The sequence below is a fragment of the Pithys albifrons genome, chromosome 18 (genome assembly GCF_047495875.1).
Source record: "Pithys albifrons albifrons isolate INPA30051 chromosome 18, PitAlb_v1, whole genome shotgun sequence".
Lineage (NCBI taxonomy): Eukaryota > Metazoa > Chordata > Aves > Passeriformes > Thamnophilidae > Pithys > Pithys albifrons.
This window is the reverse complement of record NC_092475.1, coordinates 8,425,910-8,442,686: the sequence shown is the minus strand read 5'-3', so window position 1 is coordinate 8,442,686 and position 16,777 is coordinate 8,425,910. Positions and strand designations below refer to the sequence as shown.

The 16,777-nt window shown below is 42.7% G+C and overlaps 1 protein-coding gene across 3 annotated transcripts in view; it reads left to right on the top strand.

The window, feature by feature from the left end:
* The window catches only part of PTPN1 (protein tyrosine phosphatase non-receptor type 1), a 35,273-nt gene that overhangs the window by 12,357 nt on the left and 6,139 nt on the right, over nt 1–16,777 (top strand). For 2 of the 3 annotated variants that reach the window (XM_071572701.1, XM_071572700.1), the window contains exons 2-6: nt 10,868–10,958; nt 12,273–12,373; nt 14,159–14,257; nt 15,936–16,073; nt 16,553–16,762. In XM_071572701.1, coding sequence (XP_071428802.1) covers nt 10,868–10,958; nt 12,273–12,373; nt 14,159–14,257; nt 15,936–16,073; nt 16,553–16,762 — 639 coding nt within the window. Of the gene's footprint in view, nt 1–2,857; nt 2,945–10,867; nt 10,959–12,272; nt 12,374–14,158; nt 14,258–15,935; nt 16,074–16,552; nt 16,763–16,777 lie in introns of those variants that run through there. The other variant, XM_071572703.1, reaches the window with a different exon arrangement.

The following is a 16,777-nucleotide window of genomic DNA, read 5'->3' as shown; positions in this document are numbered from 1 at the left end:
GCTTTATCTAACATCTGTTTTCAGCAGTACTGTTTGTTCTCGGCAGGTTTTTCTGTGCACTGCAGTAGCTTGGCAACCTGTAGGTTGCACCATTCAGTGAATTCAGTGTGCTTTTAATCATCACTACAATTTTCCTTTCCAAATTTGAATATTCTAAGTACAGCAAATTGGGCATCTGTGGTTATAACAGGAACTGCCACCTTAAACAGATCCCAACTGAAACAAGCTGCCTATGCAAATCTGTAATCCAGCAAGTTTCTTCAAATTTCAGTCCAAAAGTCTTTCTTAAGAAAAGATACTTAAAACTTCTTTCTGGGAATGGTAGTTAAGCAGTTAGAGCTACTTAAAGTTTCCCAAATAGGGATTTGGGGATTCTGCTGAAAAACAAAGCTACTGAAAGCATCACTGTTTGCTGGTTGTGCTGCAGGAGCAAAGCACCAGTTTGACCTTTCCCTGCACGCAGAGACATGAACATGGATTGTGAAATCCCGTCAGTTGTGCATTCTCTTAAAACTCTTGGCATCTCGTTAGGTTAGAAATGATAAAAAGCTTTTGGTAACAGTGTAATGGGCATGCTTTGGCAGAAGGAATCTGTACTTCCATTGCCTGTGCACTTACTAGTGGCCAGCACAGGGAAACATCCTTTGCCATGGATTAGAATTTGCTGGGATTTCGTATTATACCCTAATTTATAGGGAACAGACAGAATGCAGGAGAGAGACCCACAGACATTGTGGAGCTGGTACCTGTTGTAACACACAGTTCACCATTTTGTATGAATGGGTGTTCTTGATAGTGAATAAATCCAGTTTAGCCCCTCACACTTCTGACACAAAAACTGCATGTGGAGAAAGCCAGTAAAGTACAGGACAAACATCTTCAAGGACATGAAGCTCACCACTGAGTAAGATGGAGATACCTTTTTTTAATAGGTAATGTGGAGTTCACAACTTCCTATTAAACAATTCCAGCCACTTCCTTTCTCGTGTGTTTTAGCACTTCCTCCACAGAACTTGCAGAATTTTGATGGAATTAGTAGAAAATTGTAATTATGGCTGTTGCCTGTCCCATAGTGTTCTAAATACAAAAATAATACTGGTGGGCTCTGAACATGTGCCCCCTTGTAGTCATGGTGTGACCTTATTCCCTTAACCTTGACAAATACATCAGAAAGTTTGGTTTAGCTTTTACATTATTAAGGATTAAATAATAATTAAGTAACAAAGATTACTGGATGAGCAAAACCATTTCTCAAAATCTGTGTGTACTGAACAGACCTACTTCATGCATAAATTTGTTGATTTTTTTTAAAAAAAAGGATAATTTTAACATAGCATATGGCAAACTGGTGTCTTAAAACTGCTTGAACTGACTGTACTTTCTAAAGCATTTATAACTAGTTTAACTCCAGTTAAGAATCAAGTCTTAGAAAAACCATTTTAGTTCCTATTTGCTTCTGTGAACACCAATAGCTTGTTTATTACCTAAATTACTTCAGGTAAGATCTACATTTAGTTTTAATCAGTGTTCGGGGTAGAAAATGAGGCTTGCAGACTTGCTCTGTTTTCATAAAATCCTGTTTGCACAGTGGTAAGAGTTTTTCAGACCAAGTCAAGAAAATAAAAACTAGTCAAACTCCAGAAGTTCTGACTCCTAAGTAAGGATCCTTTTGTTTCTGGTTTTGTGTCATCATGGAAAACGGGCCGTTGACAATTAATCTAGAAGTACTTTTGTCTCCAGGAGCAGTTTCTCCCCCAAACCCCCAGGGGAATGCAGGATCCCCGGGCCAGGCTGTCCCCTTCCTGTGCCATCCTTTTTTCTGTGGTGCTGGTGATGGGCTAGAGGAGGATCCTTCACTTGCCTTGAGGGACCAGGGGAGACAAAGCTTTGCTGCAAGAGCCTGAAAAATATCTCAGAGAAGTGGCCCCCGTTCTGCACGGAGAACCCGTGGTGGTTCCAGCACAGCTGCCAGCGAACGGGTTGGGTTCCTGAAGTGGGGGGAGTGAGGAACACTGGCTCCTAAGTTAGAACCTGATGAGTTGGAGCATCCCAGATGAGAATTAAACTGCTTGGAGGGCACAAGTGGCATCATTGCAGCAACCCAGAGGATCCTCAGTGGGCACTTCTGTGCCCGGGGTGTTCGCAGCATTGCGAGGGAGGAACGAGCAGCTGCTCAGAAAGAGCAGATCACAGTCCCTGCTCTGGAATAAAGCCTGTCTCCTTCTCACTGAAACCCTTTAATCTTTTAGCAGTTCAAGTAGACGTAAATGTTTATTTTGGAATGTAACGCCAACAACAACAACAAGCTTGACATTCGGGTACTCGGAGGACAATAACAGTGATGTGAAAAATGTGCGGTATTTTTCTCTGTAAGCCCTGGGAGTTTGTTTTTGCAGCTCAGAGTCTCTAATGAGCAAAGGATTATGTGTGTGCACATTCTCACATGCAGATGCTGATGTCGTGTTAACAGCATAACAAAAATGAACTGATGATAAATCAGTTTCTCCTGCTTTCCCTATTACTCATTGCATTGACTGTGGTTTTGGGAGGTGTTAAGAGATGCCAAGTCAAGATGTTGAATTTGTAAAGAGCTTGATAAGTAAACAGGAGAAGTCTGGAGCTCTTTGACAACAGATTTTGTTTTCAGGCACATGTAGTGCTGTAAGGGCTCTCTGACCAGGGTGGAGTTTTTGCTTTGGGCAGATTATCTCTGCAACCATCTCTCATTCCACCTGGTTTGTAACATTCTTTTTGAGCACCCACCGAAACTTGAGGTCAGATGATTTCCTGCTTTTTCAAGTAGGAATGTAAACTTGTTCGATCTTCATTACTGTAACCACTTTATTGTGGACGGTGGCACCATTCAGGAGAGGTGTCTGTTTTCTTCTGCTGGAACCTCATTTCTCTGTGGCAGAAAGCAGTGCTGCAGAACAGGCTGAAAAGTGTAAGTAGCATCATCCTGTTTGCTAAATCCAGGGTTAAAAATCCTTGTGATCTTTTTCAGGGGGTCACATGCCTTCCAGGAAATTGTCCTGGTGCTAAATGTATGGATATAAAATGAAAATTTAAAAAAAACCCAAACCAACCTCAGCGCTAGGAAACTGTTGAAAACTCTTCTTTTTCTGACCTGTTAGGATTGCCTTGAGGATTAGAACTAGAAAATGCCTCAGAGCTTGAGAAATATTTTTTTTCTCTACTGGTTAAGCAAACTGGTGAATTTGGGAGAGGTGATGCCTCTGTAGCAGCTGGCAGTTTTACCCACATCACAGGTGTTGCTCAGGCCTTGTGTATTTTGTAGGTCCTGTACCTTCCCCAGGGCTGTCATGGCTTTACTCCTGACTGAAATCCCTGATGCTCCATGGATGCTCCCTAATTAGTTTCAATTAGGAGCAAAAGGGAAAGCTAATTAGTTAGTGAGGTTGTGCTCTCAGTGTATTCCTGGTTGGTGTTTTCAGAGTGCTTTATAACCACCTTCAGCTGCTTTCCCAGGACAGGCTCTGGTTTAACAGTGGGATGTGCTCTGTGCTGGCAGCTCCTGCACTGTGGCTTTCCCCAGGGAAGGAACATGATCCGTGTCTCATACCAGTTGGAATGTCTGGGGAATCACCCTTTGTTTGGAAGCTCTGGTTTGTGTTATGCTTTCATGGGTCATTTCAGAACACAACAGGAAAGTGGCTGTAGGAGCTTGGAGAGGCCATGTCATGGTGGAGCTGCATCTGTCCCCTCAGAGCAAGACTGTGCTGGATTTGGTGTTCTTGCGCTGGATTTGGTGTTCTTGCGCTGGATTTGGTGTTCTTGCGCTGGATTTGGTGTTCTTGCGCTGGATTTGGTGTTCTTGCGCTGGATTTGGTGTTCTTGCGCTGGATTTGGTTCCTCTGGTACCTGCTGGTTATGGTTTGTGCAAGGCAATTAGATCTGTCTTAATTTGAAAATTACTTTGATGAAGTGAAGGTCATTGGGGAATTGCAGCCTGTCCTTTTCTCTTTGACAGTTCTGGTGTCTTAACAAGTTCTGGCTGTTACTGATGAACAGATGTCACTGTAAATAGGGAATACTGGACTTCTGTAGTTGTCTGTTAATGTGACCAATAGTCTTAAGATAGTTTGTAGTCTGGATGTGTTTAACTCATGTCATCTGCGAAAGGATTAAAAATAATGCCATGGTAGTTCTGCAATCATGTAAGTTTAAACTGCTGATGAGACAACTGTTCAAATGTTGGTATTTCTCTTTTAAAAATAAATTTAACACTTGTAATCTTATTTTGTTTCTCTAAAATGTTTGTCCTGAGTGAAATGACTGCGGTGTTTGTCTGCTAAGCAGCCAAAGTGCTGTGCTGTTTGTTTGGTTTTTAGTCAACATACTTTCCAGGAAAAGGTGAAAGGACACAAACACCACAGACAAGTTTCGATTCAGCTCAGTGCATGTGAAGTGTGTGTCTTAATCTAAAGTGAAGTCTCTTTTTAAAAAGCTTCATCAAGGCTAAGTAGGAAGACTTGAACTTCAGCTCCTCAAATCCTGGCTGCTTTCAAATTCACTGGAGATGTTACTCGTTGAGCCCACAGAGCTTGCTCTGTGTGTGACTCCTCTTGGCAGCTTTAGTAGTTCTGTGCAGTTCATTAGATGAGCCTGTTGAGAGTCTTTCCAACTCATTTAAGGGGCCTTAAACCCTGACAGTAGATCCGACACTGAACAGCTGCCTGGAACCTCTGTAGGCAGAAGACGATTGTGTCCTTCTCTGACTTCAAATTTCTTGTTAACTCTAGTAATGACACCAGATACTCTGAAAATTTGTATTCTTCTAGTTGGCAGCGTGGCAGCATGGCCAGGTAAATGGGAGAGCAGGATGTGTTCATAACCAAAACCTTAGAGCAGACATACACACTGGGGCCAAAAATGGGAGAAAAGGAACACAATCTCTAAAGATCTGTCCAGCTTTTAACTGGTAAGACCTTGAGTCTGTTGCCTAGTGTAGAAGCAAGTCTTATATTTGATTATCTTATTTATGAATCAAAATAGTTCATTAATCTTAAGGTTTAACTGTGTTAATGGACTATAAATAATTTGGGGCATTAGTACAGTGTTACTTTCTTAACATTAACTGAGCTTATTAACACTCTTATCTCTAAAAGAGAGTAGAGTGAGTATGACTAAAGTTATTCCACAGTTCGTCTGCATTGTTTTCAAGGGCATCTCATGTCCTTTTCTTTGCAATCTGAAACATGTCATTTGCAGCTTGTCTAAATTCTAGAAAATACCTTGGTTATGCAGCACAATGATCTGATTTGCTGTGGCAAGGTGTGGGAAGAAGCTTTTCTCATCCCTCCCTTATCTTCTGGCATTTACAGATTTTATGTCTTTTTCTCCTCCCTGGAGCCTGCAAAGCCTTGGGGTTTGTTGGGTTTTTTTGGTGGTGGTAGCTCTGTAAAAGCCACAATGCTTTTAGATGGCTTGTGAGATGTCAGAATGAAAATATTAGGTAACTAGGAAAGCAGGACTCTGTTTATAACCACAGTTGTCAGTCTGTGCAGCCTGGAATACCCTGCAGGCCAGGAATGACACATTTTTAAACTCACACAAAACCCTTGCTGCAACCAAATTGAGGTCTGGATTTGCTGTGCAGACTGAGTTCCTTCAGGAGTGATGTGAGTCTCTGGGCTGTCAGATGCACCACTCTGTTTGAGATGAGGTTAAACCAAAACTCTGTGTAGAGATCCGTAATGTTTGGGCAAATCGAGATCTGGATCTCATCCCCGTGGTTATTTTTCTTCTAAGAGAAGAAAAGTAACTGAGTTAGAACCTCTTGACACTTTAATGAGAGTGTGGTTTATTTCCTGGCACTGACTTTGATGATACAGATAGCAAAGCTTTTCGTTGCTCAACAGCTGTCAAGAAAAAGCCGTTTTGTCTTCTCAAAAGTCTCTCCTCCTAATAATGTCCAAGATGTGCTTCTGGAGCAGATTGAATATCTGGGAGGAAGAATAGTGTTGGATGTGAAGAAGAAGGGAACTTGGTTTGTTTTCTTACGCTGACACTCCATTCAGTTGTTTCCTGTTTTGGCAGTGAGTACATGGCTACAGAACAGCAGAAGTGGAGTGTTCCTGCCAGCAGCTCTGAACTTCTTCTGTTATGGGTCATAAATTTCAAGGACAAACTGTATTTTGAACTTACTGGTATTTGAGAAGTCTCATGTAATTCTTTAACCTGATACTAGAGTTTTCCCCTTTCATTTCCCTGGTTCTGCTGCAACCCTTCAAAAAATCAGCATTGAGAAATCAGTTTTCAGTCATTGCAGATAACATTGGAGCAATACATGAATCTGAGCAGCTGAATCTGCAGAATTGCAGAGCTTTTTTCAGCAGTGTCTTCCTTCTGGTAACATGCAAAATAGATACACTGTTAAAATTTGGAAATGACACAAGTCAATGGCTTTGTCCCTTCAGGAAATACATACCCAAGGTGTAAGAGGCATTCAGGTGCAGGTGTTTAATTGAGCATTTACAGTGGTCAGTTATCTACCACGATAAAGTGGGTACAATAAAGAGCTGCAGGGTTTGCTTTCCTAAGTCTCTCTGGTTGGGCATGTTGGAACTAGTCAGTGGTGACAGTCTGTAATACCTGCCCGCTGGGATAAACGTGGGCCTGGGAGAATTGAGCCCCCTTTGCCACGTGTGGACATGATTTAGTGTCGCAGTCATGCCCAGTTTACATTCTCCTGGGGGTTATTTCCGTGCCTCCAACCAGCTGACTGCTGTCTGAAACTCTGCTCGGCCTGTTCGGGTTCCCTGTGCAGGGCTGAGTTAGCAAGGAGCTTTCTAGGAAAACCATGGTGCAAGTGTGTGACTTGTTTATTTGTTTGTTTGTTTGTTTTAACCTGGTGTAATAGTGTTGAACTTTAAACGAGCCTGTCCTTCCTCTCTCTGTGCTGTTTGACCTCAGGAAAAAGCTTGGCATTCCTGGCTTCTTTTTTTTCCGGAAGATTAATAAGCAATTCAATACTACCATATTTTACTTGAAAGCAAAACTAGAACACCAGACAAACTGCTGTTAAGGAGGTTTAAAATCCACATTTATCTAACTTATCTGACTAAAATTCTACATCTGCTTGTCGGGATTGTTGTGTGATGCAACTGTCTGTTCCTTTGTCTGATCTTTAGATGACCTTCTTCTAACCTACAAGTTACATCCACATTTCTTGTCCTTGCCCAGATATCCTGATGTAAAGCTAAATGTAGGATAAGGAATCAAACCTTCCTTGTCAAAGCAGGTGACATGAGCAGTTGATTTTTGTGTGCTTTCCATCTTAGCGAGGTTCTTTAGCTAGGGAGTCAGTTCATTGCTTCTCAGGGACTCACTTTGCTCCCTCACTTGCTGAATCTGAAGACCTGTTCCCATTTGTGTAAAGCAGGGATTTATTGTGGATCCCTTGGGACTACCTGGTTTTCTTGTGTTCTTCTCTGCAGGACTTTGCCACCTCACTGAATTGCTGAGGTACTTCCATTTCAAAATCAGTCTGTAGCAACATCTCAGGAAAGAGCACCTTTCACTTGGCTTTGTTGTAACTTTTTTGTTTATCCCTTCACCTTTTACAGAAGTGGCATCATTTTTTTCAGTGCCAGCTTTAAGAGGAAATCTTTTTTTTAAGCTTTTAAGCCAAAATTCCTTTTTTCTTTGGGTCTTTTTTTGTATTTATGAATTGCTTTCCTCAGTGTGATTGGCTCAGTTGATGGATTAGGTGCACTTCTGTAGCCCTTGATAAGATCTTGGCAATTACTGCTTCCTGTTAAAATGGCAATATATTGTTATCTCTTGGTCTGAGCTACTGCAGAGTTTATGATGCAATTAAATAGTGTGATCAAATTGAGCCCTGCTACAAGGCTCCCCAGGAGTCTGACTGATGGAGCTGAAGGACCTGGGGCTGCACCTTTAGTTCCTCTTCTGGAAATACTGACCTGCAGTGTGTGAGTGCGACTGTCCTTGCATTCCAGGCCCTTTCCCTGCTGCAAGGATTGGGATGTTATGGGCCAAGTGGAACCCATTGGTGCAACTGAGAGCAAACTTCTGGATATCACTGAAGGACTTCTTAGTCCAGTCACTATTGCACATGAACAGAAGTTCTCCAAACTTCTCATCTGGGAACAGGGCTGCAGCAGACTTCCTCTTTCACCCCTGGAGTGTTTGGGGCACTTGCACAGGGTACAGGACGTGGAGCCAGGAGATGAGTGGCGTGGAGTGACTCATGCTGCAAACCCGAAGCATTTGGCTTTGGAAAACTGACTTCAGTTCTAGCCCTTCCTCTTTAAAGTTTTATGTTGCACGACCTTTTAAATGTAATGTCGAGCTTCCTTTTTCAGAGACAGGATCTCTGCAGTGTGACTTGGTGTGATTCAGGATTTGTAACTTTATCAATCCCTGTGTTCACCCACTGCCTTCAGTTCTTGTGACACTGCTGGCTCCGGGTTCCTCACAGCACGAGGATTCCGTGCTGTGAGTGGCTCTGCTTCCTCCAGCACAGAGATCTGCGGTGCTGTTGGGAATGTGTTCCGAGCCTGCCCAACCCCAGGGAGTGCCAGGACTTCTGTGGCTCCAGCAGTGACCAGGACCAGCAGGTTTTTACAGGAAAGCCTATACCATGGCCACAGGACGTTGTAGTAACGTGGTACCAGGTTGTTTCTCTCCAATAATTGTCTTGGTTGAAGGCCATCTGATTTCCACTAAAATGAAGTTCATATCCTGGAAGTGATCTTGGATGATAAATTCTTTTGGTCACTTTAGATGTTCCAGCAACTGCTGTAGCCAAAAAAAAGGCAAAAAAGACCCCAAACCAACCAAAACCCCAACCCAGTTTTATCCCATGTTGTTGAGCACAGTGTGCCCTATCTTTTCAGCACAGGTTTGAGCACTGAGCTCCAGGAGTACGAGCTCTCCAGGGTATTCTGTGTTGTCTGTTGTTACACTCAGAAGTGAAGTGCTGTGTGCTGGTTGGGTTTCACTCAAGGCAGCAGCTTTGGCTGTTGCCATATCTGGGTCCCTCGTTTTGTTACCATCCCACCCCCACCCCGGGTTTTTTCCTGTTTATTGAAACACTCCAGAAATATATTGCCCCTTTTAAATTGTCTGTTGAAAGCACGAGTAGCTTCTTTCTTTTCATTTTCTCTGTGCCTGTGGGAGTTATTCATCTCCCAGAACTCCCTTATTCTTTCAGTACCTTTAGGCATCACAGCACCTTGGAAAGGATCTAATAGTTGCTGGTGAGGTAACAGCCAGCTCTCTGTTCCCTGGGCAGTAAATTACAGCTTCAATTCCTTAAATGCCTGATGTAGGTATTTGAATCTGTGGATCTCTTGGGGACTGGGGTAGTTTTTAAGTGCACAGACATGTGTGTGCTTAAGTATAATACTTTTGTATTGGAATGTCTTTGTGTAATTCCATTTCTGTTAAGAAGCATTTGTTCCATTTCCGGTTTTTAAAAGAGGAGACAGTTCTCTTCAAATTTGTTAATGCTGTGAAAGGAAACAGTGTATCTTAGTGCTGCTGCTATTTTAGTCCAGTATTTACAGAAAAATGCCTGAGGGATTTTGGTTTGGTTTGCATTTTCCTGGGTTTGTAATATGAATTCTAAGTGGTGGGGTAGTTGTGTTGGTTTGGTGTTGTGTTTTTTTAACACTTAAAAAAATAGCACATGGAGGCTCTGTGGGAAATGTGGTCAGAGATCTAAAAAACCATTTTTCCTGGTTCCCTGGCTTTGTCTCTTGTTAATCCTGTCCAGCCATTACAGAAGAACAAAACCCTGTAAAATACAAAGTCACCAACCTGGTGTCTGAGACAAATCATGAAAATACCCATTTTAGCTGCCTCATGTTTGAGATACAGGACTGTGGCATTGCAGATCATGTTCTCCAGACTGCATTCCTCACAAGAAGAAATACTGGCAGCCATGTGTGAAGTTATAAAAAGCTGGCAGCTGATGTCAGGGCTTATTTCAGCGAGGAGCTGTTTTGGAATACTGTTCTAATTTGGGGCAGGTTTATGTAAATTAGAACTCCCCTTGACAGTGCAGCATTCCGTGTAAATTGATGCATACCTGAGTAATGGAGCAGAAGAGATAAGCAGGTAATGTGCTGCAGCAGATAACCCATTTTAAAGGAAGTCTGGGCATTGTACATGATTCTTTATGCAGAACTGTGTTTACACAGTGTTTATTTACAATGTGAAGTTCTGTTTCAACAAACTGGGACTGATGTCCAAGGACTGCAGAATAACTTTTGAAATTGTCTCAGGTAGCTGAGCTATTGCATTCATCAAGTGAAAGAACCTGTTATATGGTGAAGAAGATGCAAATGTTTTAGCTGAGCATAAGCTGGATACAAATAACTTGGGCCCTTTGCATCCTTATGACATCTTGCTGATAACTCCAGATAAAGATGGAGGTGATCTTACACAAGTCACCATTCTGTGTGTTTGATGCCAAGGGGGTTAGACAAGATATTTTTCTGTCACAATGAGTGTTTTCAGTGCTGCTGAGCCAGAAGCACATTGATATTTTCACTGATGCTGCAAACAAGTGCTTAAAGCACTTTATGTGAAAGTGCTTTGGGGCATAGACCCTGCTCCATCAGGAGTGTAAAAGCATGATGTCTGTTGAATGTTCTGCTTCTTTATTATCAAACTAATGATATTTTAATACACAAGTAATGTTACTGTTGTATTCTGATAAATTTAAACTCAGTTCTTAATTTGAAGCCCAAAGTGTTTTCTGTGCAGAACTCCCACACATGAAGATTTGAAGTCAAATGGGTATTTGTCTTAAAATAGCTAATGGAATGAAATTAGATGGATTCAGATCTGACACTTTATTTTTCTGTTTCAGGACATCAGGCATGAAGCCAGTGATTTTCCATGTAAAGTGGCCAAACATCCCAGAAACAAAAATAGAAATAGGTACAGAGATGTCAGCCCCTGTAAGTACACTTTCTTCTCCATTGTTTGTAACAGACTCTTGACCTCTAATGACTTCTAACACCTCAGTGTTCTTTGTAAGGACAGGATTCTGTTAGGTGGGTAAGCATCCAAGACAATTCTCTTTGTTAATATATTTGTATTTATTTGTGAGGGAGAGGTCACAGAATGCCACAATATGCACAGGATTGTACTGGAGCAACACACAGCAGAGTCTGTGTCTGTGGGCAGAGCTGGAGAAAGAAACTTGCTTCACCTTTGAATTCTTTGGCTAGAGAGGAGTGGTGGCTGCAGCAGCATTACTGCAGTTTGGGGTGGTTTGTGCTGCAGTGTGTTCACTGCCCAGAGCATCCTGTTGGTGAGCACAGATGGCACAGCTGCCCCTTCTGAGAGGGGAGCAGAGCGTGGGACTGCCAGAGACAAACCCAAGCCAACTGGAACAGAGAGGGGGATGCTGTGAGGATCAGACCTGTGTGTTGAAGTGGTTGTGGTCACATACTGTGGTGGGAAGTGCATCTTTGAGCCTCTGTGTCCTGCACAAGGCACAACTCCAGGGGGTTTGCAGCCTGGTTTTCCTTCAGCGATCCCAGGAACAGAGACAGTGACCCCCAGCCTTGCCAGGCCTGGCATCCTGTGGGTTTGGTGCAGCAGCAGCAGCGGAAGTGTTAAACTGGCTCTGTCATGGGGCAGATCTCCATCTCTGCCCTAGGCCAGAGTACTCCTGTGTGTCAGAGCTTCTGTTCTTGGTGCTTAGAAGTTCCTGAAGCCTTTGGGGCAGCCGACCAGAACAGTAATGTTGCACATCATTTGCTTTACTAAGCAGTTCTAATATTTGGGGTTGTAAGAAGTGGTTCCTTTTTGCCTTTAGATAAAACTGCTTCCAGTCTGTTTGGCTTTCTTGCAAAATGTGGGAATCCTTGAACAGGCTGGTTTTGAATGTTTAAGCTGCAAAAGATAAGCAGTTGTGTAATTTGATTTATTTAAAACCAGTAACTCCATAACTGTACAAATAGGTCAGTGTGATCTGGTTTGCAGATTACTGTGGGGATTATTTCAGATGCAAAGGCTTCATTCTTGCAATGTGTTGTTGGCAGGTGCAGAGCAGCCCCTGTTCACTGCTCTGCTGTGGTGCTGCTCTGACAGTGCCACATTGTATCTCCAGAGTTACAAGCCCAGGAACACCTGCACTACCTGAGATTAATCCTTTTCCTTCTTCAGGACGACCCAGCACTTTTGGCCCTGACATCTGATGGGGTTGTGCATGGATTGTGCTGTTTTGCATATTCATTAACCAGTGTTTTCTAATTATGCTGCAGTTGATCACAGTCGAATTAAGCTAAACCAAGGTGACAATGACTATATCAATGCTAGTTTGATAAAAATGGAAGAGGCCCAAAGGAGCTACATCCTTACCCAGGTAATTGCTGGCAATAGTTAACAAAAATCATATGGTGGCTGGAGTTGTTTTTCATGGGTTTTCTTTGTTTGTTTTCTTCATTGTAAAGCCAGTTAAGTGCATATAAACCTCTATGTGTGGATAAACATATGCATAGAATCATTTTACTGAAGTGCTCCATGTTTCTTCCTGCTTCCTGTCAGCACTGAAGGGCTTTCTGTAGAGCCTTTAACTTTAGACCCATCCAGGCTACAGGGTAACATACTTCTAGAAATCCACCTGTTGGCTCCCGAGAAACAGCATTTAGATGTGATTGGGGTGAATTGCATTTCTCCAGAGAAGGTCAGCTCAAGGTGCAGCTCACCTGGCTTGTGTTGCCTGATAAATTCTCTGGACAGGGGGGACTCTGCTCACTGGGAGGGCTTCACCTTTACAGAACTCTGTGTGTGACCGTCCAGATGTCCAAAACCTGCTTGTTGTTGTTAAACATCCTTCTGAAAGTGAAGTTGTTGTATATTCACAGATAAGATGCCTCCTGATAACACTGTCAGCTTCTGACAGGTCTGAGTTGGGCAACTGATGCTTCTAATTTAATGTGAGAGAGGGAGGCCATGAAATACAGACTTTAGTGATGGGAATGTGGGGGGTGGGAGGGCAGTGGCTGCTTTTCCCTGAATCTCTGAATTCCACCCCATCTATACAGCAAATTTAAAAATACCCAGACACCCTCTTGTCTTATTCTGAGAGCCAGAACTGTGCCAGAGCTCTTGTTTGTCTTAAATACTCTGTTCCCTGGAGACTGTCCTGGTCTGTAATCTTGCCTTTTTTTTTTTATCGCTTCCTCCCATGCTTTAGATAAAGGTGGACTAGGATTAATATTTTCAAGTGACAGCACTTCCTTCCTGTTTATAGAGAGTAAAGATAATGTGCTAAGGAAGAAATGGACAGTACAGTGTCCAATGTGAAAATAGTTCTTACCCTGCTGATCCAGGACAGGGGAGGGTGATCACAGCATTGAACTGGGATGTGGGGCAGTCGCATGTGCAGCTGATTGGTACAAGTTGTCTGTTCTGATCCAGAATTTATTCGGTTTGAGTGGCTTTGTTTCAGTCCAGACATTCCTTCTGAGGACTCTGTCCTGCTGTTCTGTTTGAGCAAAGGGATGGACAGCAAATATGAGGCACAGTGATGCTGGCTGGTGTTGCAAAAATTCAGAACATCAGCTTTGGAGTAGAAAATAGCAAAGAAATGTGGCACAAACAGGAATTTATAAGGAAATCTGCTTTGTGAAAAGATAGTAGTCTTTAAAAGGAGTTACCACTTCGTTCAGTCCCAGAGCAGGTTCAGGAAGATTCTGGAAAACCATATCATATGATACTGATCTGGCCTCATTTCAGTCTTTGGAATGCTTATCCGTTCAGTCGGGTAATTTTCAAGTATCATGAATAAGGGTAATGTGTTGCAGAGTAGTTAATTCCTCCCTTAGTCAGTGGGGTTTTATTTCCCCATGACCTTTGTATAGCTTTCCTAAGAAAATGCAGCATTTCCCACTCCCAGTTGTGTTCTCACAAATGAGACTCCATCTCTCTTCCTCTTATGTATGGGAGGAGAAGATGAACTCTGCTTTCATGGGAGAATTTGTAACGTGGAACTTAGAGCTGCCTCACTGTGGTTTTTTACAGTTCTGAATGAGAAGTTGCTTGTTCTTGTCTAAATCCATTGCCCAGTGCAGTAACTGCTACTGGGGAACTGTGCACTGACAGTTACAGAAAATAATGCTTATTTCTGGGGATTCTGTCTCTGCAGGGACCTTTGCCAAATACTTGTGGTCACTTTTGGGAGATGGTTTGGGAACAGAAAAGCCGTGGTGTTGTCATGTTGAACAGAGTGATGGAAAAGGGATCCGTAAGTACTTACCCAGTTCTAGCTCTGTGTTCATCATGTGTTTATGTTTTTTCTTTAATAAAAAACCCAACTAAAACCAACCCAAAGAGTGGGGCAGGGTGACTCTTCAGTAGTTTTATCTGAGAAATTATGCCTGAAATTGAACACCTGGGGATACTGGGGTTATTTTAAGTAATTTACCATCAGATCAATAAAAGTTTGGGTTCCTCCGTCACGTGGAGAAGCTGCTGCCTTAAGAGGAAATGCCTTGTCGTTTGTGATGGTGGAGAAGACAGGAAGCATCAGGCTTGGTTTTCATCCCTGGGTCAGAGCTCTGCTGGTCCCACAGCTCATCCCTGACGTGTTCTGTCAGCTGTGCCATTTTAAAGCGTGATACAATTGCGCAGTGAGAAGTTGAACACTGCAGTGTAGTCAGGATAAAGACATTTTGGAGGAGGAGTGGCAAGGGTGTTGAGTATCCACCAGTGATAACTGGGTGGTACATGCTTTTGCATCATCAGGAAAAAATTCCCAATAATCAGGAAAATTCTTGGGCAATGAGTTGTATTTTAGTAAACTGCAGTCTTGATTTTTGAGTGTTTTGCTGTTTTTGTAGTGCAAGTGAAATTTGATCTTCAGAAGAGATGCAGTAACCATATTTTTCAATATTTTCTTCCTTTCCAACCATTCCTGTTCATTGTCAGCACATTTTCAGTTTTGAACAAAACGAGTTCTTGTGCTCCCTTGTGCTGCTCACACCTCAGCAAACAGCACTGGGGAACACCCCAAAATACTGTTTGCAGACACATTTGTGGAGAAATTAGACCCAAAGACAGTTGCTGTATCTTTAATACAAAACCAAACAAAAGTGCAGAGAACTCTGACTGCATCCTACACCCCAGTAAACACAGGGCTGCCTCTCTCTTGGATTGGGTCACTGGCCCTGGCATGCAACAGTATTTTCAAAACTAATCTCTCTGGGAGACTTTCAATAAGAAAATTGAATTTCAGTCAGAAGGAGGTAATGGGAAGGTTTGCTAAATGCAGAGGGTTTTGTTTGGCACTTCACCTTTAAACTGTGCCATGTAAAATGAAAATGATCTCACTGCTATTTTTATTTTTTGTGGTGAGTGGGTAGAGTAACCTAAAATCTCATGTTACCCCTGGAAATCAGCAATGTGGTCATTTCCTGTATGGACCTTATTCATAGAATTCCTAATACTTTCCAGAGTGTATTCTGTTCTTGTTAATAAATCTCCTTTTGAAATTTAAATCTTTGACATGACAGTAATAAAATGCAGAGTAGACTTAAAATTCAGATTTTGGCAGAGTGCTGTAAGAGCCCTTATAGTTAGTTATTAGGTTTTTGTTTGTTTGTTTGACACAAGCTAAAATAAGTAATTACTCTGGAGATTTTGATTAAATTTCACAGCTTCACACACTTTCAGGTACCTGTCCTCAGTCCTTAGGTGTTTTCATGAGTTTAGTCAGAGTCAGAATAATTTGACTCCTACAAAAGTGGAAATGTGGTTCTGCAACATAAAGGAAAACTGATATTCTTCACACCATAACTTGTGGTCCTTACAGCAGAAGCAGATTAAGAAATTGTCTTTTAAGAAAAGGTTGTCTTTAAGGATGTTTATTCCTTGCCTTTTTCACAGACATAAATGACATTTATGTGTCTCCTGTTTGGTTTTAGATAAAGTGTGCACAGTACTGGCCAAGGAAGGAGGAGAAAGAAATGTTTTTTGAAGATACAAACTTGAAACTCACATTGATATCTGAAGATATAAAATCCTATTACACAGTACGACAACTGGAGTTGGAAAACCCAACTGTAAGTACAGGATCTCACCCACTCCCATCCCTGGCCCTCCCAGGGGGATATTCACCTCCCCATTAACAGGGGCCTGGAAAAGATGGTCAGGAATTGTCTGCATTTGGTGATTCTGCATGAGATTGTTCCTCAGCCTCAGTTTGTGTGTTGTCGAAAGGAAACTCTTAGGTATTATTTAACATACCTGGGGAAACCCAAGGCCTTTCCATGTCTCAGCCATACACTGAGAAATACAAGCTTTTGAGCTGTACTGAACAAACTAAAGCATCTTGTAAAGAAGTACATTTGCTTACCCAATTTCCTTTGCCCCAAAGGGAGACTTTCACAACAAGAGGTAATTATTTGTAGTTTCCTGGCCGTGCAGCTTCCAGAGCACCCTCAGACTGCTGGGGCTTGGTCCTTTGGCTTTCAGCCAGCTGTTCCCAACCGTCCTGGCTGGTGCACCCCCTCTCAGAGGTTTTCCCAACGCTGTTTTACAGACCCAGGAGACCCGTGAGATCCTGCACTTTCACTACACCACGTGGCCTGACTTCGGCGTTCCCGAGTCGCCAGCCTCGTTCCTCAACTTCCTGTTCAAGGTGCGGGAGTCGGACTGTCTGTGTGCCGCGCACGGCCCCGTCGTGGTTCACTGCAGCGCCGGCATCGGCCGCTCTGGCACCTTCTGCCTCGTGGACACCTGCCTGCTGCTGGTAAGGGCCCTACAT